Here is a 25,748-nt window from a genome sequence, read left to right as displayed (position 1 = left end):
TCCTCTTTTTTTTTTCAATTTATCAAGGTATACAGAAACCAGATGTAAAAATTTACCGATCAGGTTTAAAACCTTTCGTTCAAGAGGATAGAACATTGAGTGATCGTACTATGGAATTGATTCCTGTGTTAAATAATCCTCGTACGTGATGAAAATGTAATATTAGTGAATTAAAGATAGGTTCCATTGAGTTTACGTGAAATATTAGGAATATTGTTCACAGTACGAGATTTACGTTGCATTATATTTATAACATAGTAGTAGTAGTAGTAGTAGTAGTAGTAGTAGTTACATAGATATATCTTATTCAACTTTTTATATACGATTCATCAGCGCCTTTGGAATATCGTTAAAAAATGATAGGTACAATAACGATCACGATGACGAATACGATGATTCGATTACAAAGAATAACGTGCAAACGTGCACGCGCATCTATCGTTTTAGTTGACGCTTTGCGAGAACGAATTTCGAACTTGTCCACCGATAACTATTATTATTATCGCAATAAGTACATTTAAAATAATTCGATGTTTTATTACATCATCATATTCGGATAAAATTCCAGTGTCTACCAATTTTTACGAAAGTGGAAACAAAATACAATCGATTTTCCAAGTTTCATCTGTTATTTAAATTCTATCCAATGGAACATAGCGTCTTTTCATGTAATTATCGATTACCGTATATCTTACCATTACAGTTGAAATTACATGTAAATAAATTACACTTATGAATCCTACTGGGCGTCTGAGAGTCACGTTCACCGAGATGTACTTACGATCACTCGTGTTTTTCGTTTTGTTGATCAGTCGTTATAGCGCTCAGCGGTATAATCTCCGTGTTTCGTTGAACGTTGTTGTTATTTTTTGATGTTATTCGTGTTGTCGTGGTCCGAGATTTATTTATTCTAGGTAGATTAGATGAACTCGCGAGGTACCCGCGTTGAAAACGCGAATCATTTCCTCGCGTGCATCGAAATGAACGCCTAAATTCCTTTCGAAATTTTCCTGAAACGTAAAAACGGTTGAATTAAAATGATTGAACGGTTTTGAATTTCAGTTCCAGTTACTCAATAACCGGGTTATTTCGGTTTAATTTTTAATGTAAACGATAAGATAAATCGTTACGAAAATCAATCGAAATTGTTCGAACGTTAGTTACGCGTCGATTCTGTGTGCCGTGCGCGTCAAATGGTTTGTGAGTACAACTTTTCTTTAAAATTGAGAAGAATATAGGTGTTTTCGTTAAGTTTTTGGCAAGTAGAACTTTTCTTCTTCTCTCAGTCTTTGACGAGAGAAACTTTGAATCGATAGAAAGTACCCCTATGTAACGCGTTCCAATCGTATCGTTGTGGGAGGTAGTAATTCGTTCAGGGTGTTTTAATACATGTAGAAATGGATATTTGTTAAAAGTAGCCTTTCATTTGATCGATATTTGTCTTTTTTGTTACTTCTGAGTGGCAACCAAGGAAAAAAGAAGCATAAATAGTTGAATTTCGCAAAGTTCGTTAGTGGCCTTGAGCGATTCAAACTTTCTGGCCGTTTCGCAGGCGCGCGAAATTTCAAAAGTAGTGAATCATCATACTGTAACATGTTACAGATAGATGGCCTATTGGTAGGCTTCTTGCCAGCTACACTTACCGACAGTAGGCCCATTAATAAGCTTCTTGTCGTTGCCGCATACCGACTGTCGGTCTATTATCGACCTTTTGCTCTGACACTTATGAATTGATTCTTATGATAACCAATGAGACGTTCAGCCATCATCGGTCGATAAATTGTTAGGGGTTATTTACCTACCTAAGGAAAGCTTTGAGATTCCAAGTTTCAAAGCAGTTTAGCATTCTGTAGAAATATATCTCGACAGATACAAGAAGAGAATCGTCGCTCACCACGTACATTGTAAATCTAATGAATCGAATATGTTTGAAACCGTCAAACTATACGAAAAAATAGATTTAGCCGTCTTACACGGATAGAATATGAAAGGTGTCGAATACCTGTGTAGGATGCGTTCCTACAAGGAGCAACATTTTCGCCCATAAGTGTTCCTTTGCTCGTCAAAAATCCCCCCGAGCGTTACTTGAATTTCACGTAGGATTTATCAGTTCTTCTGGTTTCATTTACGCGAGAAGGTATCGTCGATATGCACCTCGTTATTTCTTTTTGCTCGTGTTAGATGGTAAACGCGTCGATCTTGTCAATTATTTTCTCATGAATGAAACACGATCGTGTCTTTTAACGAGGTTGCTTCGGTCCATAGAAAGCTGTTCGACAGCGAACGTCGATCAGATTTCCAGATGAGGGAAGCTCCATCTGGAGTCCATTGTTCATGGACTCGACCGCGAAATCGAAACTTTTTTCGCTCCGAAGGATCTTATGGATTCTACCTTGCGACAAAATCTAATAAATAGTCGATGACAGTAAATGATAAAAGCAGAGGTTGTTTACCGCTCATGAAGTTGTAGATCAAAGGATTAACCGCGCTATTGAAGTAGCAGAGGCCGTGTATGATTAGGGTGACAGAGTTCATCGTCTTGCTCGACGGTAGCTTTATGGTGTATCTGAAACAGTAAATCGACTCGTTGCGTTCTTCGTTAAACGAATACTCTAGAACCTCCTTTATCCTCCTTTATCGAGTTCTGTTTTCATTTTCTCTAGTTGTACGGTTCCTGACAATTGAACTAATAGTTGTATCAATTAGAACTATTTTAAACAATTTGAACTGATGGCAAACGAGCTGGAGACAGATTCGCGAGCTTCAAATTTATACAACTATTAGCCAGATTGATCAGGAATGATAGAATCGTAGGTAGGTTGGGTACGAGAAAGTTAATACCTGATAATGGAGAATACGTGGACAGGGAAGAAGCAGATGGCAAAGGTGATGACAACCGTGACCAACATTTTCGCTGCCTTGCGTCGGGATCTCAGCTGTCCCTCGGGATTTCCTCCTCCGGAAGGAGGAGTTTGGCTCAACTGCGAGGCCCGTGCCGGCACTACAAATACGTGCAATAATTATTCATTTCGAGGACTTGCAGCAATCTTAGAATACACATCGCGAGGTGGATATTGTAGATTGCTCGGGAGCTTTTAGTCTAGCAATATGAACGTTTTAAGCGCCTACGATCCCGTGAGGTTAAATGTCGCGTTAAACACGATTGTTACGGTTCGGAAGCCCGAATGCTAGGAGCATCGATAAGAAAAGGTGTCAGAGAGTAGGTTCTTCTTACAGTTATGTCCAGGAATGTTGTTCCTCCAGAGGACCCTGATGATCTGCCAGTAGGCTACGCTCATGAAGATCAGTGGTCCAATGTAATGGAAGATCAGCTTGATGACGGTAAAAGTGATTTGACTCTCCGAGCTCCAAGATATGCTGCACTGCGTAAACACGATCATCTTCACTCTGAGGTGTTTCGGCGGAGTTACGTGGAGCACCACTAGTTCCGGGATATCTGCGCAAATGGTGAATAACGGATGCTTTTCTTCCGAATATGTATCTCTAAAAATAAGACGTCGAGTGCGCTAATCTCGAAACGAGTCTCTACCGTGTGTACAGTACGAGGAGTAGCGTTCGCATTTACATATTTCTACAAAGAAATGGTCAATTTGAGGATTTATTATTTAGCAGTTAAGACATAGGTGTAAACTAAGCTAACCCTTTAGCCTGTAACAACGTGCGAGACACGTGATCAGGAATTCGAGTACAGAAAAGAATCAGACACGTCGTATGAACGTCGCGTACAAGGGACTTGATATTTGATTAAATCGTAGACCAGGAATTAAACAGCGATAGATATCTGAAAAGTCTCGGTAAAGTCATATTACACGTTTCAAGGATGTTCCCGTTAAGTGTAAACAATAATGTATCGTGCGTCTCGCTGAAGTAGGTAACGGAGAAGGTTACCAAATAGTAACGCTACCGCCCAGATTCCGATGATCGCAGTTTTCGCTCGTCCCGTTGTCGTCTTGAAGTCGAGAGGGAAGCATATCGCGTACCATCGGTCTATGGATATGAAAGTTAGGGTCAATATGCTCACGGTCACCGACACTGTCTGGAACAAACACGAAACGAACATGCAATAGTAGACTAGAACGGTAGTTTTCATTAAACAATTCTCGACACATATAGTCTTAAATTATTATTTTCGAGGATAAAGTTACGTTCTCCTCGTGTATCGTATCTAGAACAGCTCAAAGGAGCTGTTCCGCTGTTTCGATTACTACCACGGATTGTCTAAGGAAAAAATTAATCGTCCTTATTTGCAATTCTAATCCTTTCATTCATGAAATTTCCATAATTTCCGCACCGCGCAGAATTTCCATGTTCCATCGGAGATCAGAGATAAACGATAGAGCGAAGGTAGTAATAAAACGCTTAAGAGTCGCTGTAACTACAGCTACATACTTCGGCACACCGCACGAAAAATTCTACCTTCGTTGGTAAACAAGCTTCCGTTTACATACGAGGATGCGAGGGCATTTATTTCACTTTTTCCAGTTTGATTGGGCGCACTTACGCGTTGCGTAGGCATACCCACGTTTTGACTGTCGATCCGATAACGTGCTTTATTCGCGGTCGAGCAGCCAAAGGGGGGCACGTCATGAATAGAAAACGAAGGTCTAGAAAATACGAGCAAAAGATCCTACAAGTCCCGTTTCTCGAAATTGATCAAACTGTTTCCTCGTTACCATATTTCTTCTGTATGTTTTTTTTTTTTTATGACATAGGATTTATCGCCGCGCGTTTTTGCCGACGAGTCATCCCCTGTATCATGGGTCGAGAAGGGAGTAGAACTTATAAAAACGATTCGGGCACGGTGTTTTGACCTACATTTCTTGTTGTATTCATAAAACGCGGCCGGACAGGCGAGTGAAAGATTCATCGGGCAATTACCAGCTTATCGGGATCTCGAATCGATCATTAAGTAAATTGGATTTCAGATAAATGCGTCGTGTGCGCGCGTTCGACGGCGTTGTGGAGGTTTTTGCGTTCCGTTTTACGATGGACGGTGAATTAACGCGATAGCATGCCGTTGAACGTTTCTCGCGTGATGCCTTTTCCCAGTGGGGTCGGGTTGACGCGTTTAAGAGACCGTAGTTGACGCTGTCGATTGAATTTCGGTATTGTCGTCAAAGGCCTTGTTACGGAGTTGCTGCGCAACGTAGGTGTATTCGAAGTGATCGACGTCGGTTGACCGTGCAAAGTAGACATTCTCAACCTTGCCATCGGAGACATTAGTCCACCCTCTAATTAAGCGTTCAACCTCGAAGCAGCTTTTGACCCGCTTCAATCGAAACGCGACTTTTGATCTGTTATGCGATAAGAAGTGATTCACGAGCTACCAAGAGGCGCCCACAAATAGAGTGGTAATTCGAAGTCGCGCGAGGACCACCCGCAGAAAAGAGCACAACTGTTGGGCTTGGAAAGCTGTTCTAAACACAAGATTCTAATCGTTTACCTCTGCTGGCGTTTACTTGGTATGCAAAAATTGAAGCCTCTTCTAAGGCTTTTCTCTACTAGCTAAAACGTTAAGAAGGTCATTCGTACCTAGAAGCTTCAAAGTCTACATCTTTTTTAGCACTAATTTTGAAAAAAAAATTCCAAGAGAAGCGCCTTTAAACATTCACACGACCCAGATTGCTCTCAAATGAACACCCGCTCGACAAAGTACGAATTACGAATGAAACACGCGCCATTTATTTCTCTGTTTCCTAGCCTGCTCCCGAGTTTTTAATACGAAAAACATTAACGAGTCCAGGACGGTAGCTCTTAGTCACTCGAACATGAATATTCAAAAAAAGAATGTAACAACTAAGAACGTTTCGTTGTATGTATTCCATCGATACTCGCGAATTTCCACGTCTCGTGGAGATTAAAAGTGATCATGTGGGAGTTTCCCGCGCCAAGATCCGATTTAACGGCGCTTTATGTAAACGAAAGTTGAACTCGGTTCTTTTCGTCGTGTAATCTAGACGTAGCAGCGAAAATTAATTGGAGAACTAAGAATCGTTTATTCCAAGGTAGATAACAGTACCGTACAACCCTGGGGATGCTTTAATTCCAGCGAAAGGAAGAGGTTTGCAGCAACCGTTGCAACTCTTCGAACAATGGTTATCGCGAGTTGGAAGCACGATGCTGATGCAAAGAGATTACGACGACGTAGCTTTCTCGCGGCGGACGATTTATCATTTTCTCTCCGTGTTTTGTTTTAATAGAAAAGCCGCGAGTGGATGATTCAATTCTCGCCCCGCGACGGACACCCTCCTGCAACATTATTTATCATTCAATCTTCACTTTCGATATTAGCTTACTCGGTCCGCAGAATTTTACAATGCGCCCTCGAGTTCGCTTATCACCGCTCTCTGCAAAGCGAATATTCCGCGCTGTCGCGCAACTAATTTTTCCCCGTTTGGGGCCAACGGAGTTATCCCTCCTACTCCCCCAACGTTTTTGTTTCGTGAGCGCGAGCGACGAGTGAAGGCGGGGAACGCTGTAATTCGCGATAAAACCGAACAGGAGTTAATTCCTCTGAAAATAACTCGCCACGGTGGAATAGTTGTTTTTTTTTCACGGGTGTCCCCGTTTCTCCTTTTGTAATAGTTGCTCGATTTCCGTCGTCCAAGAGAGCAAACGCGTGGCGCGAGGACTCGAAGATCGCGTTCGAGGCGCGTCAAACTTTATATTCATAGAGGTTTTAAAGGTCGATCCTTATCTGCCGCGCTCGTAATAATTACAGTCGGTCAAGGACCACTCGATGGGAAGATATTCAGCGTGTAATGCGAATCGATCCGTTGGAAAACGGAGTTCCTGGGTTTAATGCGCCAGAGCAAATTGTTCCAAAGCGAGCTTTCGCTGGTCGTTACCGTATCTAGGATACTTTCCGCGCAATTAGCCGCCGGGGTTCAACCGTTGAGAAGGAAATACGTCTTAATGTATTCGTCGTAGACGCAATTCCAAGTACACGCAGAGGTAGATGTCACGGTTGAAAATTGCACAGACGAAATTAGTTTGATTAGGTGGCTCGATTCGATTGGCTCGAGTCTCGGACACGGAGGTGTTGACGGAAAGGAAACACGTCGCGGATCGAGTAATTCCGCTTGGTAGCCAGGAGGCTGACGGATGGCTTGCGCTCGTCGACCAAGCAAAACGCATTGTTTTCTTTTTTTCACGCCCGTTCTATCTGGTGCGAAACGATTGTTTGCCACGCTAGACGACACGGAGCACGTTTTAATTAAATCTGGGCTATCTACCGGTCGCACGCGCAACTGCGTCCGTCACGGCAGCTTAACTTGTGCGTGATAGCGACAATGCCACTTGCCGCTTTACGTCTCGTTCACCAGCGATCACGCCCGTCACCATTAAATCGACGAGAACTAGACCAGAGATGATAACGCATCGGGTATCGAAATCGTTTCTCCGAGTTGTTTTTGCTGTTCCTAGCTACCTATTAATCAGTGAGATTATCGTTTCGGTGGTCGTCCCTTCGAATGGTATCGTTGGTCGAGGACGAAGGAAACGGCATTAGGTCGGCATTCTGAAAAAATTATGCGATCAACGCAGTCACGAGAAGGAGTTATTCTAGGTGAAATATCACCTAGATAAAACTACTGGCTGACTAGGGTCGACTACTTTACCGTTGCGATACAGTACACGACACGCGAAGCTTTATATCACTAGCCAGCCGGTCTCGTGTCTTCCGGGTTTAGGTCCCGACGTTGTGGATCAACGAAACGCGCTTCGTCCGCCTCTTTCACGCTCAATATTAATTGCATCGTAACAGTTTTCATGTTATACTTCCCCAGTTATTCCAACTTTGTATTATTTGCCCTTTAATTTTCAACATTCGATTGAATTTTGCTGTTTCGAAATCTTAAATTCCCTATCTTCGGTTATTCTCAACACGGTTAACATATTCGTTGTGATTCTTTTCTTTTCGTTTTGATAACTATTCATCTTTAATTCCGCCAAGTAATACTCGACACGTGTCACACGATATTATGATGCAATCGTCTCCGATAATTACGTGTGACTTTCATAACTCGAACGTGCAAATTACATATTTGCTCAAACTTTCCGCGTTTTTACGATCCACGTTACACTTTAACGGGAAACATAACCACAATCACACACGTGGCCATCAAGTCGAACACACCGACTTGTTTGTCTTGTAGACTCCTTTCGTTCGCATATACTTCCAGACACTGTTTAGTATTATTTTAATAATCGTGGAAATTTCATCCACATTTCTCAATTTTTCTAACGAGTAAAAAATTGTACTCGACACTTTAAATTCATCAAGATTCAAGACATGAATTGCCACAAAATAGTTGTGTAGGAAAGAAATTTGTTTAAAGAGGTGTCTTAGACGAGCCTAATGAACCCTCTGTACGCAGTTTTGGTAGGTTCTCGCCTAACAGTGAACCTAACATTCACGTCCAACCATCGCGTGTTTGTCTAACGATCCGTTTGATCTCCGAAGAGAACCGAGCAAATTGGGACGAGTAATGTATAAGTAACGAGCGTCGTTCCACTTTTCTTCCGAAACGCTCGAGATTCCGCGTGGATTCCGCGAGAAAAAGCCCCAGCTCGAAACGTTACCACTCAACGACACGGAATACATTTACGAGCCGGTGGAACAAAATCCCGAGTCGTTGTCGTTACACGGTTCACGGGTCGCGAAACCCTGGCAATTTTGCCATCCGTGCACGGGATTGATGCAGCCGCGAGTCGTAAAGAAGCATAATCGGTCGCGGTGCGGCGATTAACCTGAAACTTTTACCCGCTTGTCCCGCGTGGCGTTTAAATCACTGCCAATGAGGGGGGTGGAACAGAGTTATGGCAACGCAAAGATTAAACGCCACATATTTTCCATCCACGCGATGAAATTTTTAAGGGGATGTACTGGGGGTGCTATAAAAACGACCTAATGGAGGATCTTTGTACTTTTTTTTTAGACCAAAGTAGTATGCACATTGAAGGATATTTCTCACCGATGGTCTTCAGCTTTCAGATTAATATCATAAATAATTTTTATGTTATAAAATTGTAAAAGTGTAGTTTCCTCCTTCTGGTACACTGGTCCAGCGTACATACCCTGGGGAGCGACGGTATCTCCATACGTTTCTGGAAGTTAGGCCACTCGAATGGAGCTCGGAATTCTAGGCTCCCTGATTCCTAACGAGGCCGTGCTAGTTTGCGATTGGATTAAAAGTCGAAAGATGTCCACGACATCATTTCGTCCCTTTTTTGCTCGGAAACATCTCGTGCCCGAGGCTGGTAGGGTATTTCCCGCGGGCTTCGACTACTCAACGTCGTCGTTCATACAAGTATCTATCGAACGCTTTCCCCGGGGACGCTCAAATATATGCAAAAATATATCCTGCCCCTCGCGTGGGATCAATTATTCAATCGGCCGATAAGTAACACGGTTTTCTCTCTGGATCGTGCAATAAAAGAACCGAGACGTGACGTGGGTGTAGAGGTCTCTTTTGTTCTTGAGAGGCAATACGTTACATTGTAGCAAAAATTGGGAGTTTGAGTAGAGGATTGTACACGATAGAACAAAGTAGAAAAGTTGAATGAAATGGGTGAAATTAATGCAGAAGATACTAATTGAAAGTCAGGTTAAAATAAAGAGAGATAGTCATTGGGATACGCGATTTTAATCATTCGCTGTTGGGCTCGCTCGACTATGAATATGAATACACGATGAGAGCGGGAAACAGGTAGACCAAGTGCGGTACACACGGCCTGTTGCTCGTGTCCTGCTATTGGTTTACTGGTCGGAACCTTTAGTTTGCTTCTGATGATCAATAAGGTCTGATTACACGAGTAATTACACCGTTCCTATTTCAGACGAGTGTCTTTGATAATCGACACGGGCCGCAGAGTAATTAAAGGGGATCTTATGGATTCGTTCGAATATCTCCGTTACCTACAATTATTTCTTAGGAGTTTAGACGAATATCAATTCTGTGTAGCAATTTATTCGTAACGTTCGACCCTTATTCCAACGTGAAACATTGCTTGATCGTATAATTTAGGTTGGCATTCCTATCGAACGAATAACAAATCATATTTTCTGTATCTTACGTTCGTCTATCCTTCGCGGGGCTTTCCTCTTCGTACTGCAAAGTCCTTATGCGATTAAGTCGATGTATAATTGGTTTCCTGGAGGATCGTCTACTGTAATATTTGCAAGTTACGGAGATTCAGAGCACAGATGGGAACTGTTGGTAGTTTCCACCTCGAATTTCCGCTACCTCGTAAACCTCTTCGGTCGCTGCGTGATTTTATACTAGTACTCGCGGGGGATAATTGTAGAGCTACTTTACAAACGAAAGTCAGTTTATTGACCGTACTTGAGACCGTATAATTTGGTAGGGAGACGTGTCGCGCACGTTACCAACGTGTCTTCTGGAAGTTAACCACGTGTGAAGTAACGTGTGCAGCTCCAAACCGTGGATACGAGCAGATACGAGCTTTCAATTTCCCGTGCAACTTGGCCTTTTCACGTAGAAACTTTTCCAAAAACACATTTTCTTAAACCTGGAAATTTCTTCTCTTTGCTACCACCGGTACTTCCCCGCTCCATCCGCTCTTCAAGAACTACCTTTTATTCGTGGTTGTAAAGAAACGGAAGCCCCTCGAATTTCAAGGAATACTTATTAAAAAAAACTGTCAACGACAATTTTGAAAGAATATCGAGTTTGCGTTGCGATTTACGCCCCGAAGAAAATCACGCACGAGGGTAAACTCGCGTCCGCGAACTCTCGTTACGCGTTGTGCTCCGTCTCTTTGACTTGCACGTACTTCCGGCAAAGGTATTCACCTACACGCGGCTCCTGTACGTTTGCAGACAAGAGTGTTGGTTCATCTCCTTTTTTTTTGCTCACTGTATTCACGAGGTATCTCTTCTTTCTTCGCGCGAGAATTTCACCACCGAGTCGTATTCCACGCGACGAGCTCGCGCGATAATTCTCGCGCTAAAAACAACGTCGCCCTCGCCATGTGCGGTCTTCGCTATAACTGCTTCGATGCGACCGCGACGCGGCGGTTCTCGTTGGAAAGGACGCGATTGTCCTTTGCTAAAAAATTGGACATAGAAAATATAACATTACGATATATTTTGTCTTCGACGTAGTCCTTGCAACCATTTAACTCTAGAAAGAATCTACAGCTTAGAGACTTTTCTATATTAGTATATACTAATTCATTTGTAATGTAAGGCTACTTGGCTTGAAAAGGTAAACATTGGAACTAAAAATCCTGTAAATAGGTTCTCCTTGGATAAAGCGTTCATTTAGTTATTAGAGACAGTAGACACGATGTTCCGTCATAGATCTCTAATTCCTCACTCTTTCGTAGTGATTTCAGTGTTTCAGTCGGTATACATGAACGAAGGATGCACGTTGGGCACCTAGAAACTCTGGGAACGAGTTGAGAACCTAGAAGCAAGTTATCGAGGGAGAAACGGCGTGCAACAACACGTTGTAAGATAATGCGATTTGGTCACCGGCTGAGAGGTACCTTGGTCGTGCAACCGTGTAGCTGCATCGGCTACCGGGCACGAGCAGGCGCAGTTTGTCAGTTTGCACATACGCTGGTGGTACACGCGTACATATTCAGGGGACATCCATGATAAACGAGCTGAACGATATTTCCGCGCAACTGTGCTCTCCTGGTACGATTGTAATACAGCTGATCGTGTTTTAAGTAGATGTAGAAACGCACGTGCTTCCACGGTGCATCGGTTGACCGTCTACGGTTCGTCGGACCCGTAAATCGAACGATCCACTCTGCATTATGTTCGAATGGTGCTCTAACTCACGCGACAGGCTTACTCGAGCTGTTTTATTGGACGATACGTTACAACAAACGTGTACCCTGAACGCAGTTTATTTAATTTAATTGTTTCATCCACCTCTGTGCTCTTGACAAACAAGTATGTTTCGAATTCGTGGTCTGTTATGATGAAAATAAAATAGTGTTGGAGAGCTCTTATATTTGTTCACATAACTGTTATGCTTTTTAGAAAAATCGTTGTATCGAAAATGAAGCCAAAAGTACCGTTACTCGTTGCGTAGTTTGAAATAGAAATTTGGAATTTACTGACTCGGTAGTTCCAGTGTTAACATAAACGCTTCGATCCTTAATTTGAGGCTGCGTTGGTAGTCGAACGTTGATTGTTAATGTCGAGGAATTATACCACACGTTGTCTCATTGTCAGTGTTTCTCAGTGATCACTAGATCCCTGGAGATCTATGAGATTCCATAGAAAATAAGAAGCGCGACATGGTATGCAAGCAAAATTATTCTATACTCCAAATTCGTCCTGTCGTGCTTTTTCTTCGTGAATTTTATTTCTGTCCTTTGCAAGTCTTCCTTTGCTAATTTGGTCGCGCGAACATTAACTATGAGAGACACTGCGGTATACCACACACTCATTACTCTGTTCCCTTATTGTCTGTTTGGACAGCTTCGTATTGGTATTATAAAGTAAACATCCTACAGGTTGCAACGATACATAGTGTCCATATCATTTCATTAGTATTCCGGTTCCTTGGGTAAATCATTTTTTACTATAACTCTGGTTGCTCATTTTTGGCGTACTTTTGATACAACTCCAATTTCTACCAACACAATTTATGATTTTTCAGAACGCCTCAGTCAAGATCAGAAAGCTCCTTAAAATTCAATGATTTTGCCTACATGACGGCAAATATTATAACAGGAGAGTAGTTATAAAAATTTGGTGGTCCAAACAAGCATCGAATTTAATTAAACGTTCCAACTCTATTTCTGACCTCACGGGATTGGTGTCAGCTGTATTGTTGACACAAATCAAGGATGAAATTCGTATTTTCTCATAGCGATTGAAAAGCAACATCGAATCAATTTCGTATCGCGATTTCGTTTCGCGTCGCGTGACAGTGCGAACTGATTGATGCGTTTCGCGTCGCATGACAGTGCGAACTGTTTGATGCGTTTCTAAGCGCTGATTAAAAGTTCGCGTGCGAATAAAAGTCGACAACGTCGGGGAGCATAGTGTAACTAATATTACGCGTGCAAAAATTGAATTATCGAAAAATAATTAATAAGGATTAGTAAGATAAGTCATTTGAAAAACGAAACTTGACCATCATCATATCATGTTAAGTAACAAAGTTAACAAAAATTCCTTCTTGCTGAAACATGAGCCCCATTTTACCATGCAATTTCCATATTTGAAATTTTCCATTCGGCCGATAGTTTTGGAGTTAGTGCTCTGTGTCACTTGGGCTGGGACACCCTGTAGATTCTCCCCGCGTATTTGCCCGTACGTCTTCGTACTGCTAACGCCGAAGCCCTGAAACAATACCCTAACAATAGGCTATAAAGCAAGTTCGCGTAACATTGCCTTGTACTCCGATACGGGAGACGATCTTTGTAACCAGTCTCTTTATAATATCGTGACGTAGTAAACTCCCCCTCTTCCAGTTGCTCGTAATCTTATTAAATTCCATCGCAGGATAAAATCCTATTAGTTCGCTGTACGAGTCGCTACTTATGCGAATCCTTCGGAATCTTCAGGTCGATTTGCTAACGTCAGCTCCACGCTTTAATTCATAATACTACATAGAATCTTGTTTCTGTTGCCAAAATAACACGTCGTTTATTCCAGGGCGACTAGAATTGAGAGCCAGGTTTATTTTTATTTAGACATTTGAGGGTTTCACAGCCCTGGTGCTTCATGGTTGATATTAACCGAGAAGGTATTCCGTGTAAGATACTTCCGACGTTTCGCCACCACTGAAGCTTCTTCTGCTCTAACTCTTCGTTTTTATGATTTTTAACGTATAGCTTTTATTAGAGTGGCTTCCGGCTATGAAGTTTGATTCATAAATTCAAGAGTAGATATACCCCGAAAGAATGTCCTCTTTTCAATTCGAGCAAATAATACTCACCTTGGGTATCATGACGCAATGACCTCTGGTTATTTATCGTAGATATTACACAAGATTGATGTTTATCGCAGACGTTAATCTCACGGACGATGGTTGAAATTTTCATCGAAAATGTTTTACGAAGCCTGACAGGATTACAATGACGTTGCATACAATAATAATATGCATCGATAGCCGAATGTTATTTCTCGATACCAGTAATCCACCAACTTTTACAGCTGCTATGTATAGAATTTGCATTTGGATCCTTCGAGTGGAATAACGTCGAATTACCAAGTTCGTTTGCTACAGGGGTGTGGTCGCCAACCTTTGCTATATTTATTCCGGCCGGATGCACGACACCGCGACAATCGCGTGCGAGGGAAATCGCGGTCTCGAACGACCTCTGGGGAGTCAGAGGACCTCGAGCACTACCGCACCCACTTTTAAGTTACTTTTCTATCCTCTCGCGATAGGGATGGTCACGAATCTAGTTGGTGAAGAAAAAGCCACCTTTCCACGTGGCGTAGAGCACGTGGCTCAGGAAGTTTGATAAGAATCGATAGATCGATGTACTTTTGTGGCTTTCTACAATGAACTTGGGGAAGTGCCCACCGATGCTTTCCATTTTCAGACAATTTTTCAACGAGTGTTTCATTAATATGATGATAGATGCTTTAACGTACCATAATAGAGGGTGAATATTTCCACTCGAGGGAGAAGCCTTTATTGATAAAAATTGAGAGAGTAATGGTTAAGGAAGTATTTTATATCGGTATCGCGACTACGTCTCTGGAAATTCTCGTTAAAAATTCCTGGAGCACGACCATACCTGCAATATAAATGAGTTAATTCATTGTTGGAAGTAATTCATTGCTAATTCACATTTAATACGATCCCCAGGGTGGTGGCCCGAATGTAGAGGAATGGTGGTAGCGAGACCAAGCAATTAGAAATATAAATAAAGTATCTTAATTAGAGTACCATAAACTTTGTATTTTTATTTAAAATTTCACTTTAAATTGCTATCAGCTTAATTTTAAACAATTGGTCGAAATAGCACATTCTCTGAGCCAGAAAGTTCTCCCTTCTCGAAACACAAATCGAAATTCGACTCTTCCATCGAATAAATTGCTCCAAGTTGGTTTAATTCCTCATCTATTACTCGAATAAAATTTTGCCTATTTCTGGAAGGTCGAAAGGCACTCTTAATTGCGGGACTAAACGCATTCTCGAAGCGACTTTGACGACATTCGCTGAATTCATTCCCGACTAAATCTGCGATTTAATCCCTAACCGAGTCGTTTTATACCTCCCAGCAATTCACGGCATCTCGTGTTCTTCAGGTTTCTTCGCCCTCGTGGATTTCGCGAGCGTTTGGCACCTCGCTCTTTGGCAGGCAGTTGAAATTCCGAAATAATTACGGAATGTTCGTTTATGATGTGGCTGAAATGATATTCTGCAACGTTCCCGATCGAAATACCCAAACACCTTCGGTTGTAGGTCCAAATATACCTCAAAACGGAAATTTGTCCCACGACAGCCATTCAGAACATTTAGCACGGGTACAAATGAGTTACGTAAATACACGCGCCCCTTTTGTTTTGCTTGTATATCCCGCTTGCTGTTAGTTTTTTACTCGGGCTCGTTATTGAGGCATTTTCACGAAAAACTTCAAAAGGGAACAAAGAAGTTACCGCGTTGAAAGCTGATTTTTCCGCGTTTTATAATTATATGCGTCCCTTTGGAGCGTTCGAATTGAACGGGTGACCAATAATAAATTCATAAGTCGCTGTCGTTATTCCTAATTTGGATATCCCATATTCGTTCCGCGTATTATTTCTTCGTATCTGCTCGAACACTGTTTCGATGGAATGGGAGGTGCGAAAATTGCGTTTCCTTTTTAATAATCGAATCGTTGCTGTATAGTTGTCTGTGTAAGTCAATCAACGACTTCGGACCAGTTCTTGAACAAACAGAACTCCTTCGCAGACACAAATGTCTTTATTCAAGTTTTAATTAACTCGATTACAAAATCCCTTCGCGTGGCTAATAACTAACGATGACCTCCTCCTCCCCTAACCACTGGAAAACCGATATCGCATTTGCTTCGAAATTTTCTCAGCTCTGTGGCGCGATTGGAAAGACCCGAGTGTGAATCGAATTATCGATAACGTCGTCGGTATTGAAATTTCCCAATTAAAATTTCTTATCGGGTGACACCCGCGGATTGGCGCTCGAATAATTTGTCGAACCGATGATATTAATGTATATTTTACAGCAGTACTTTTTAAACTTCTGTCGTTCCCAACTTCTTTTCACGAAATGAAATTATTGGAATTGATACTATTGATTGCAACGATAATATTACAAATTAATACAACTCGGTCGAATAATAATCACTAGAGGAATATTCAGATATTTAAATATAGTTAGAATCATATTTTCTAGGTTCCTCTAATGGGTATTGATCTATAATTTAAGGATCTCAGTCCTAGAGAATCGTTTCAGTTGCAGTGGAAATTATCTTTCCAAATCGACCGAGAAATTGCACAATTTCCTACTGCCGCATACATCACGTTGTAGTTCGACCATCGTACTATAGATGGCCAAAGGATGACGACGATTCTCGCATGAAATGATGCGAGGAGAAGGTTACTTAAGACCTGCGAGAGAACGGACTCGTTTAAAAAGGGTGCTCGCTACTTTAATAGCGCGTCAGTACGTTTTCAATAACGTGGTGGCGGGGTATGGCTATCAAGACATACCCAGTACGTAATTTTTGTAAACGCGAGGCTGTTGGCTGCCAATTTTTGCACCGACGCCTCCAGTTTATTCAAGCAACAATAGTGTGAAATAGATCAGAGTAGAATATATACATATGTTATTCACATTATTATAATACAGTGTTTGTTGTGTTCGTCATTCTGTGTGGTATAAATTGACAATCTGGAAATTGAATAGATATATATAGTCAACTTAATTAAGTGCCGAATTGATACAATAATTGTGAGATAGGAAAGGAGGAGCGCGTCGACGATGGCAATTTATCCTCGCGTGTATATCGGTGGAAAATAAATTTAAGTAAATGTTGCGTGGCGCGTACTTTTGCGCATACGAGAGTTTGCGGTAAATTCAATTAACCTCGTATTTGGGTAGGTTATCGCAGTTGAAATATAAATGCTGATAAAAAATGGCGCAGCGCTGGATTTGTATAAAAAGACACCGGTCAGGAAGGAAGTCAAAATTAATTAGTTTTTCAAACGAGTCTCGCGTGTTACATGCCGCAATTTGCGACGAGAAACCAGTGTCCTGCGATACTTTTGTCAGATTTAATTAATAAGACGGCACCTGGAAAATGAAATTCGAAACTCAGAAAAAAAGAAGAATAATAAAAGTACAACCTAATAAAAAAATCACTAATTTCTACTCAACGTAACTTTGTCTACTAAATTCACATTTCCCTAATGTTCGGCCACATCTGCGTTCGCCAGTAAATCCATCTTTTATTCATTCTACGAGATGCTAATTCGTATAAGAATGTCGCTGCACCCCTAACCGCGCGGTCTCGCCCGCCATTATCCCGAATTCGAATGCAATCGTTGGCAAAGCGGGCCGCGTGCCCTCGAAATAAATATTCCACGGATCCGCATTGGTATGCTGGGGAAACGAACGTTGCGTAAGCTGTAGCGTGGAGATAAATTACGTGAATCCGTTTTAAAACGCGCCCAGGGGACGTTTTCGTCGTTTACACGTCGCGTTCTTTTTCAATTAGAGCGCGCGTGAGAAGAGCGAGTTAATCAAGAGTGAAAGTCACGTTGGCGATCGGATTGTCTTACCTGGAGATAAGGGACGGTTTTGCAGAGAGCCAGACCAAGGAACCACGTCTCAGTGATGTCCCACACCACGGTGAAGGGAAGACAGAGCAGTATCACCAGAAAATCAGCCACCGCCAGGTTCACGATAAAGTAATTCGTGACGGTTCTCATCGTGTGGTTTCTGTACACGGCGATGCAGACGAGCGCGTTCCCCAGCAATCCAGCGACGAAAATCACGCCGTGGGACGCGATCAGCACCCACTCCAGGGCACTCGGGAATATGTAGTCCCATACGCACTCCTTGTACTCTTCGTCCGTGAGGAAATCAAGGTTGCTGCAGTTGGGCATTTTGTAGACTGTTATTTATCGTCGAGGCTGTTGTATGGGATTTCTTGGAAGCTCTGGTCAGATTTAACAAAGGTGGAAAGTAAACAATCACTCCTCGATGCTAGTGCAGGAATTCGATACAAACAATTTCTTCGCTCTGACGCTTTGGCGTAAAGTTCGCGTGTTCTAAGAAACAACAGTTTACAAGTTTAGTAAATTCAAATTATACATTGATTCTCATGCTCGGTGGAGCATATTTTTTGTAGTGTGTTTACTAGCACAGTTCTTTTTCAGAAGAGCACTTTTAGGTTTTCCAGAATCAAGACTCAAAGTAAGATCTCTCTGCTCTGTAATCTTCCTCATAGAATGAGTACATAAGCATCTTGAGTGGCACTAACGTTGGCGGCCTGTACTCGGTTCCATACTGAAAGAGCCGAAATGCAGGGCTCGCTTTAACTCGCCATAAATCTGCGAAAATGTATCATAGCCTCGTAAAAAGAGCCAGGATTAAAGGCCAGCCTCCAACATTTAACGTTCCGTTGATAAAAGTTGAGAAAAAAAAATTGGCTGCGCCCGCAATTTTATTAAACGAACTGTTGACATCACGAGTACCTCTACATGTTTTGCAACATTTAATTTGAGCTCTGACATCAACCTGGAAAGGTACGTGTAATTTGAGTTGTCCGCGCGTATAGAGAGAAAATAAATAGATTAATTCAGGTCTATTAGACCAAGGCCATTGTTGGTAGAACGAACAATTGCAACAATGTGGAAAATACTGTTCCCGAGGGTCTGCAACTTTGCGCCAAAGCGTCGAGGCGAAGAAACGGAGAAGTAAAGAGTGATTATTCACTTTTGTTGTCTGGTTATTTTGAAAATTTCGATGTAGCAAATCGATTCTCTCCGCTGGACTCTGTTTCACGAATCTGTTCAGCTCGCATCCTCTCGATTTCACCACTTGGAGAAAGTTTCCACGATGAACGTCCCGCAGGACAGAGCGTCGAACGGCCGAACAAAGACGAAAAGATATTCCAGCGTCGCGATGCTCCACCAAGTTGCCAGTTTCTTTGCGCTTCACCAATGTCGTTCACTTCGCTCCAATTTCCATAGCATTACAGCTAATTCTCATCGTCTTTTACCCGTCCGTTCCCCATTGGCGTCACTCGATAACCCGAAGAGTGTCCAGGGATCATCGAGGGCGGCGTCCTTTTTATCCGATTAACGTCGCGGCTCCTCCTCCAGAAAAATTAAGAAAAAAAAAAAACAAAACGGTCGTCAGGGCCAAGTGGATCGCGAGGCGAGTTCCCAGAGATGTTTTCCAACCCCCTGGTCACGCGACCTCGACGCGTCATATCCAAGAACCCGGAAACTTTGTCCCGTCGTGTAGGAGAGAAAGAAAGTTAGGCTTGGGGAAAGTTTTGGACGCGGCGTGTTGCGATTTCCCAAGTGTCGTCCCGGTTAACGAACTTCCCTCTGACAAATGCTTCGACACTTGACGGCCTGATAAGAAATTATTAGCAATTTGGCCAGGGGTTCTTCTTCATCTGTCACCCTCGAGCCTCGAGTGGCCTGTGGGAGAATGATAAAGGAGGGAGGGTCAAATTTGGGGGAGTTTAGTTTCCTGAAATTTTGACATTGGTTCTCTGCTATAGTGTTATCAGTTCTTTTTCAGATATTAGTAGACGGAGATACGAAGAAGATGCTAAATTGTCTGTAATCTCTTGTAAGGATTTTATATTCCTGGATACTCATAGGATGAAGAACTTTAAAAAATGTGAGCTTCTCCACTATTGCCTTCAGCTATCGAATCGATACATAGAGAAGTTTGTTTCATCTCTTGAAACAAGAAGTGGATGGGTCCACCTCGAAGCAACTCCCTGCGTTTTATCTCGCACCGCTGGAACTTGTGTTCCACGGTTTCGATTTTACTTTGAGCCTCGCTCCTTCGAATTCGCATCGAAGAGTTCCGAATAGAATTCGATTACCTGCGGTGGCGGTATAAAATCGTTTGGGAATCGGTAAAGCGAATTTCGTTGTGGAAGTTAATATTAGAAGCGAACGACTAGCCCCACCGAGTTTATTTTCGAACGTCGCGGCAAGTCGCGGTGAGCGTTAAGGAACGTTGAATGCGAGATTGCGGATTTCCTTTGGTCGCGAGAAACGATAAATACTCGATCGACGCCAAAGGATCTCGAGACGGAGGTAAACTCCAAGATCCTTGGGTAACACTTGGAAAATTGTTTGCCATGCTCTCAGTTGGTTCTGGACATTGGAAACAAAATGATCGATGAGATTCATGCATCCTAAAAGCTTGGAATGAATCATTGAAATTTAAATGCATATTTGTTAACTACTTCCGAGGACAGCAAAATGGCACACAGAGTGGTCCGTGTTTACCCTCGAGAATGACGACTACCGCTTGAACAGAGGATCCCAATGGATTCCAGACCTAATTGAAATTCTCATTATACACGGTTAGAAGTTTACGGTAGCGTCGCGACGGAATTGACGAACCTAACTCGGTAACATGATTGCACGTCTATTAATTGACTGGATCGGCCTCCTGTTCTCCTAAAACTCGTTAATCGACGTTAATGAACCTCACGGGTCGTGGACGGGCGCGAGGGCGTCGTTTGCTTTTGCCGCGGGAAAAAACTCTCGATAAGTAACGTCCTTCAATCTTTTCCCAGCCAACCAGCGGTCAGTTTAATTGTGAAAAACGAAACCCTCAATTATCCAATTAATCTTGCGCGTTTTACCAGAACGCGACCGCGTTGGCACCGACAACCGACCGTTCAATTAATCAAAAAGTTGTCACAACCGTTTCTGTACCTTCCGCATCGCGTTTTACGATTCTCTAGCTGTCCTCGATGTGTTCGTGATGCAGAACTCGCGCGAACCGCATAGGCGATCATACTAAATCGACTGGCCGCTCATGATCCATATTTTTCTTTTTATACGGTGAGATTATGCGGTGGATGGTCGTGATTTACAGTTGGCCGATAAAGTATTTGCACGTTAAGTTTTTTGAAGATCCTGTAAAGAAGTGCTATATATTAGTATAACGTACATGTTTTCGTGCTTCTAATACATTTAATTACATTATACCACCCTTATTATCTTACGTTACATTCACGGTATATTAATCATTATTATACATTATTATACAATGAATCCAAGTGTTCTGTTGTATTCTGTTACGGTGAACGGTGAATTATTACAATTTTTTAATCAGCATATCCGTTCCGCGCATAAATAAGCATCAAAACGTGTACACCACACAAATATAGTCTTTATTAGCAAACGATTATCTTAAAAAAGCCATTCGTTGGAACATTTTCCTGACCCCATCACCCCAGCGTGTCTACTCGGTCGAAATCTTGAGCAGTGCTACTCGTGCATCGCGCTGCAGCAAGTAGTGGATGTCCGAAATACTTCTGACATGACGTACGCTGTGTTTCCAGCGTCCCTTCCTACACGTGACGTTTCGTGTGTTATCGCGAAATCCGTCGACTTCCCGTCAACGTCTTTGCGACGACTGCTGGGAGAAAACGGTTAAATTCAATCTATTCCAAGGGAAAACGTGAACATCCGCCGCCAACCCCTTTCCTCCCCCACGAGCCCGAGAAATTTCAGGGAAAGTTGTGTACACAAGACGGTAAAATTCACCGGTAAATCCTTTCACGGAAAACGAGATCGACTCCACCGAAACTGTAAATATCAAAGGTTTTAAGGCGCACACGGTAACGAACGCGAAACAATCTACTGGTGAAATGTTTCGAAATTGAAATTCAAATCCGGATGCGCGTTATAACGAACCGGAGACTAGGGCTGAAAAACTTAATCCGTTACCTCTGGGCTAGAGGCGTCAGACCCTAGCTAAAAAGCGACTAGAACTGTGTGTTTGATAAATTAGTTCCTGCGGGGACCGATTTATGGATTGTGCCCTAGACGACGGCCAACTATCGGCCAACAACGGCGGTCTTTTGAATTATAGAGGGACCTGGAAAACTCCCTCGACGATACATCCTTATCAACAAGCGCATCATCGATACAGGGAACGTTCGATTCTGAAATGTAAAGCACGCACAATATCGTGTATTACTCTTATACCGGTGCATTTTACCCCACTCGTTTGATGTCTTCAGATTGCTTCCTCCAAAGGGGAATCTCCGGTTCATAAAGATAAGTCTGGACCAATTGAAAACTCGGGAGTTGCATGTTCAATTAGATCGCTTCAATTTCACTGGAATCTTTCATAGAGGCGTTTGGAAAACAAAGTCGCGCTTCTTATGTTTGCAGCGCGAAGGAAAACAATAGTAGCGTCTTGGGTGATGTTTAAATAAGGTGGGAACAAAGTGGAAACGAAATACTGTTTCATTCCTCGAAGCGTCAATCGCAACTGGAGTCTTTATCTGTGAAATTTCTCTTCATCTTCTCTTCCTTTTTCTTCTGGATAACTTATTTCCTTATTTATTAGAATCAATCAAGACTTAATGAATTGCTTCGAATGCATCAATCAACAGCATTAAAACTAGTGACACAAAACGAACTTCTAATCGAGATATGTCAAACTGACGTCACGTCGCAGTTGATGATGGCATAAACAAATGGAAAATTGAGCATGTTCCAATAGTGTTCTTCGAGTAACTTTGCTAACGCACCACGGATAGCGATCAAATTCTGAAGGGGCTCCACAATTAGACCGAAACGTCGATTCATCATATTTTTGCTCCCATTGACCGTTTAATAATACACAGAGCGTTCGGAAGGTATTGGAGATTAAAGACGTCCCTCTGTGATCTCTATTAATGAAACACTAGATCATTCTGCGCCCGAGGGATCGGATCGGTTCGAAACAACTATCGTTCGCACGCCTCCCTCAATTCCCAACGCAGTCTTTTATTTTTAAAATCATGACGCTGGTTAAGGAAAGGTTATCGTTTTCTCGCAACACAATTTCGAAGGAATAAGATGGTGGACGGGTCCTGTGATCTTTCTTGACTTTAGTATACATGAATTCAGTGTGATACATTGTTTAAGAAATATTCGGAATTCAATGCAACGAGCAGTTTGCATGCAAGGTATTGGTTGAAACATAGCAAGGAACAACTAACGAGGTGCGGAAGGAGAGAAGAATTTCAAGTTGATGTTCTATTTTACCATGTTTCACCGAAGGAAATCCAAATGATCCAAGAAGAAAAAGTGTAAAGCGTCGTGTGTTTCAGAGAAAATAGCTTTTATCAAACCTTCTATCAAACCACGTAACAACTTTAAAAACTGTACAATGTAAACATTGCAACTCTCAGGGCCATCGTCTTAACATCACAGCGTCCAATGTTTAAGAATCATTTTCCTAATCCTACAAGTATTCCACGAGAACGTTTTTCACTTTGCACGCAGAGAAATTGTCTCATCTCCTACGCGACGCGTTTCCTTCGCTCTGCACCTTGCCCGTGATTTACCAATCTCATCGATGTCACTTTTTCGCTCGTTGGTTTAGATTCGACGTGACTTCCTCGTGGTCACTTTTCTCGCGACTTCTCTTAGAACCATGCCGTCAGATGCGCTCGTCGAACTATCGTTTCTCGTAGAGGAGGAGCATCGTCGCACGGTTCAAGACGCGGATCGCTCGTCGAAGGAGACACCGTGTAAAGTTTCGCGGTGTCGCGGGTCTGTTCTCTGACACGCGTCTCGTGTCTTTCACCAGGGTGTTTCACGTGGTCGAGGACGTGGCTCGACGTCTCGCGGTACGTCCGTCGCGTCGCGTCGCGTCGTGTCGGGCGAACGTAGGAGGATCCTGGTTCGGAAAAGGGATGTGAACGCGACGACGGACTCTGCGAAACTGAGGTATGTACGTCGTTTTAACGAGCGCGTAGGTGCAGCGGGCCGGCGATGCCGGGGCCGAGGCACGTTTCGTTTTAAAGTTTCCCCGATTCCCTCGACCACGACGAACCCGACGCGAGTTTCGACCTTTCCTGGGGCTTCGTGATTGCGAAAAGGAAGGAACTATCCACCTCGGTAAATTGGGAGGAACGGAGCATCGTGCAGGTACAGTGCGGGACAAAATGATGGCCCAACGAACATTTTTAGTTATACATATTTAGAGGTATACATAAGAAGGAATGTATTTTGTGCACTTTACATGCACTGCTTCTCTTTTACGTGATATCTTGAATCGATTCCTCTGTCCACGTAATCCATATGTTGGATATGTTTGGTGACATTAAAGATCATGTTGTATCGGTTATTAATAAGCAAACTAGCCTTCGAATCAACAGATGTTAGCAATGACGTTGCGTTTATGCGAATGGTTTTTGTGCGTTATCAAGGCGAGGAAGACTTGTAAGAAACTTTTTATTCGGCTGACCGATAAAAGTCACTGCAACTGGAGCGGACATCTCCCATTTAATTCAATTTATCGAGGTTTACTCCAGGCAATTTATAGGTACCGCAAAATGGTAGCTTTTTCGAGCAAACCAGAGAGCATTTGTTGAAGAACCTGATAAATAAAAGCTCCTGGTCTGGCGTTCACAGTATGAAGAAGAAAAAATTAATACCGACTCGGAAAAATAAAGTTTTTCGAGAAATTCGCTATCAGATAGAAAAAAAGATGGTTGGGCCAAAGTCTCAAACAGCAAAATATTGCAGAGGCTTCTGGAAGGAAGTGCAGGACGTTGAGCCATCTCGAGAAAATGAATTCTGTTTGGTATAAAAACCAACACGTGCTTCAGATCCGTCACCTTCTTTCTTTCCAACACGATGTTGCCCTCGAGGATTCAGATTCCGTGGGCGTAAACTCTGTCCAGCTAGAATTAAATTCCAATCTCTGTTTTTACGAGCTGTCGGTAGTTTACGACGATTTGAGACAAAGCACAGCCCCTGAAGACATCCTACTGTTGCTCGCTGGGGGACACGAGGTCCATCGAATGAAAGTCAATGAAATAGGATCAGATATTTTCATCCAACTGTGAGTGGCCATTGTTCGCAATGGGTTTGCGATAGAAGAAACTGTTGGTGAGATCCTTTCCTTGGGATCTTATATTTTCGATAGCTAGAAAATTGTAAACTTTGAGGTAGCTGACGTATCTGTTCCGAGCGTCGGAGATCCTTCGAAAATAAAAGATCACTGGGGGAAGAGTATTAAATTCCGACAGGAAATACCTTTCACTGATCGCTGTTAGCGCGTATCTCCGTGAGGATGAACATTCGCGAAGGTGTTATCCTCCAGCGAACGAGGAAACTGCCAGTAATTTTCGTACAAACTTCTACAGAATATTTACCATACTTTGACATTTTGCAATACTTGCTATACGAATGCAGTTTAATTGCAGAACTCGAGCAAGCGTGGGCTGCGACAAGTTCATCGTTGCCGGGAAGAATGTCTCGGCTCCACGAAACAGTTAATATATTCTCCTGTTAAAAAGTCTATAAGTAGAGCCTATAATATCTCCCAGGTAGACGGAGTGTTAATATCTCAAACGAAAAAAACGAATGCACAAAAAATCGCCTTCTTTGAATTTCCAAACACCCGTTAGAGGGTGCAGAGATTCCAGCCGCATACATTCCGTCGTTTAGCTGCGCGTTCATTTATCATTCCCGCGACCGACAACCTTTTCAGAGTCATTCTTTTCGTCTCCATGCCGATGTGTTTATCTTGGTCACTGGCAGT

General features: G+C 42.5%; 1 protein-coding gene and 1 non-coding gene across 6 annotated transcripts; one reads left to right on the top strand and one right to left on the bottom strand.

Moving 5' to 3' along the window:
* Positions 1 to 119: 119 nt before the first annotated feature.
* On the bottom strand, positions 120 to 23,911 carry LOC128876462 (orexin receptor type 2-like). 5 transcript variants are annotated; one of them, XM_054122873.1, is made up of 9 exons: positions 23,542 to 23,911; positions 20,909 to 21,112; positions 18,930 to 19,312; positions 17,771 to 18,150; positions 3,910 to 4,057; positions 3,236 to 3,457; positions 2,842 to 3,001; positions 2,454 to 2,566; positions 120 to 1,010 (listed from the first exon to the last, which is right to left on the bottom strand). In XM_054122873.1, exons 4-9 carry the CDS (start codon positions 18,095 to 18,097, stop codon positions 784 to 786), a joined length of 1,197 nt encoding a protein of 398 aa, XP_053978848.1. In that variant the 5' UTR covers positions 18,098 to 18,150; positions 18,930 to 19,312; positions 20,909 to 21,112; positions 23,542 to 23,911; the 3' UTR covers positions 120 to 783. The 5 variants fall into 5 exon arrangements, with proteins under 5 accessions (XP_053978848.1, XP_053978845.1, XP_053978846.1 ...); XM_054122870.1 differs by lacking the exon at positions 20,909 to 21,112 and having other exon boundaries at positions 23,240 to 23,911; XM_054122871.1 differs by lacking the exon at positions 20,909 to 21,112 and having other exon boundaries at positions 23,326 to 23,911.
* Positions 16,620 to 16,760, top strand: LOC128877719 (U11 spliceosomal RNA). Its single transcript, XR_008457298.1, has one exon. It is a non-coding gene; the product is annotated as a U11 spliceosomal RNA (small nuclear RNA).
* Positions 23,912 to 25,748: the final 1,837 nt, after the last annotated feature.

This window comes from Hylaeus volcanicus, chromosome 5, assembly GCF_026283585.1.
Source record: "Hylaeus volcanicus isolate JK05 chromosome 5, UHH_iyHylVolc1.0_haploid, whole genome shotgun sequence".
NCBI lineage: Eukaryota > Metazoa > Arthropoda > Insecta > Hymenoptera > Colletidae > Hylaeus > Hylaeus volcanicus.
Note: the sequence above shows the minus strand (reverse complement) of the source record. Positions and strands in the feature narration are given on the sequence as shown.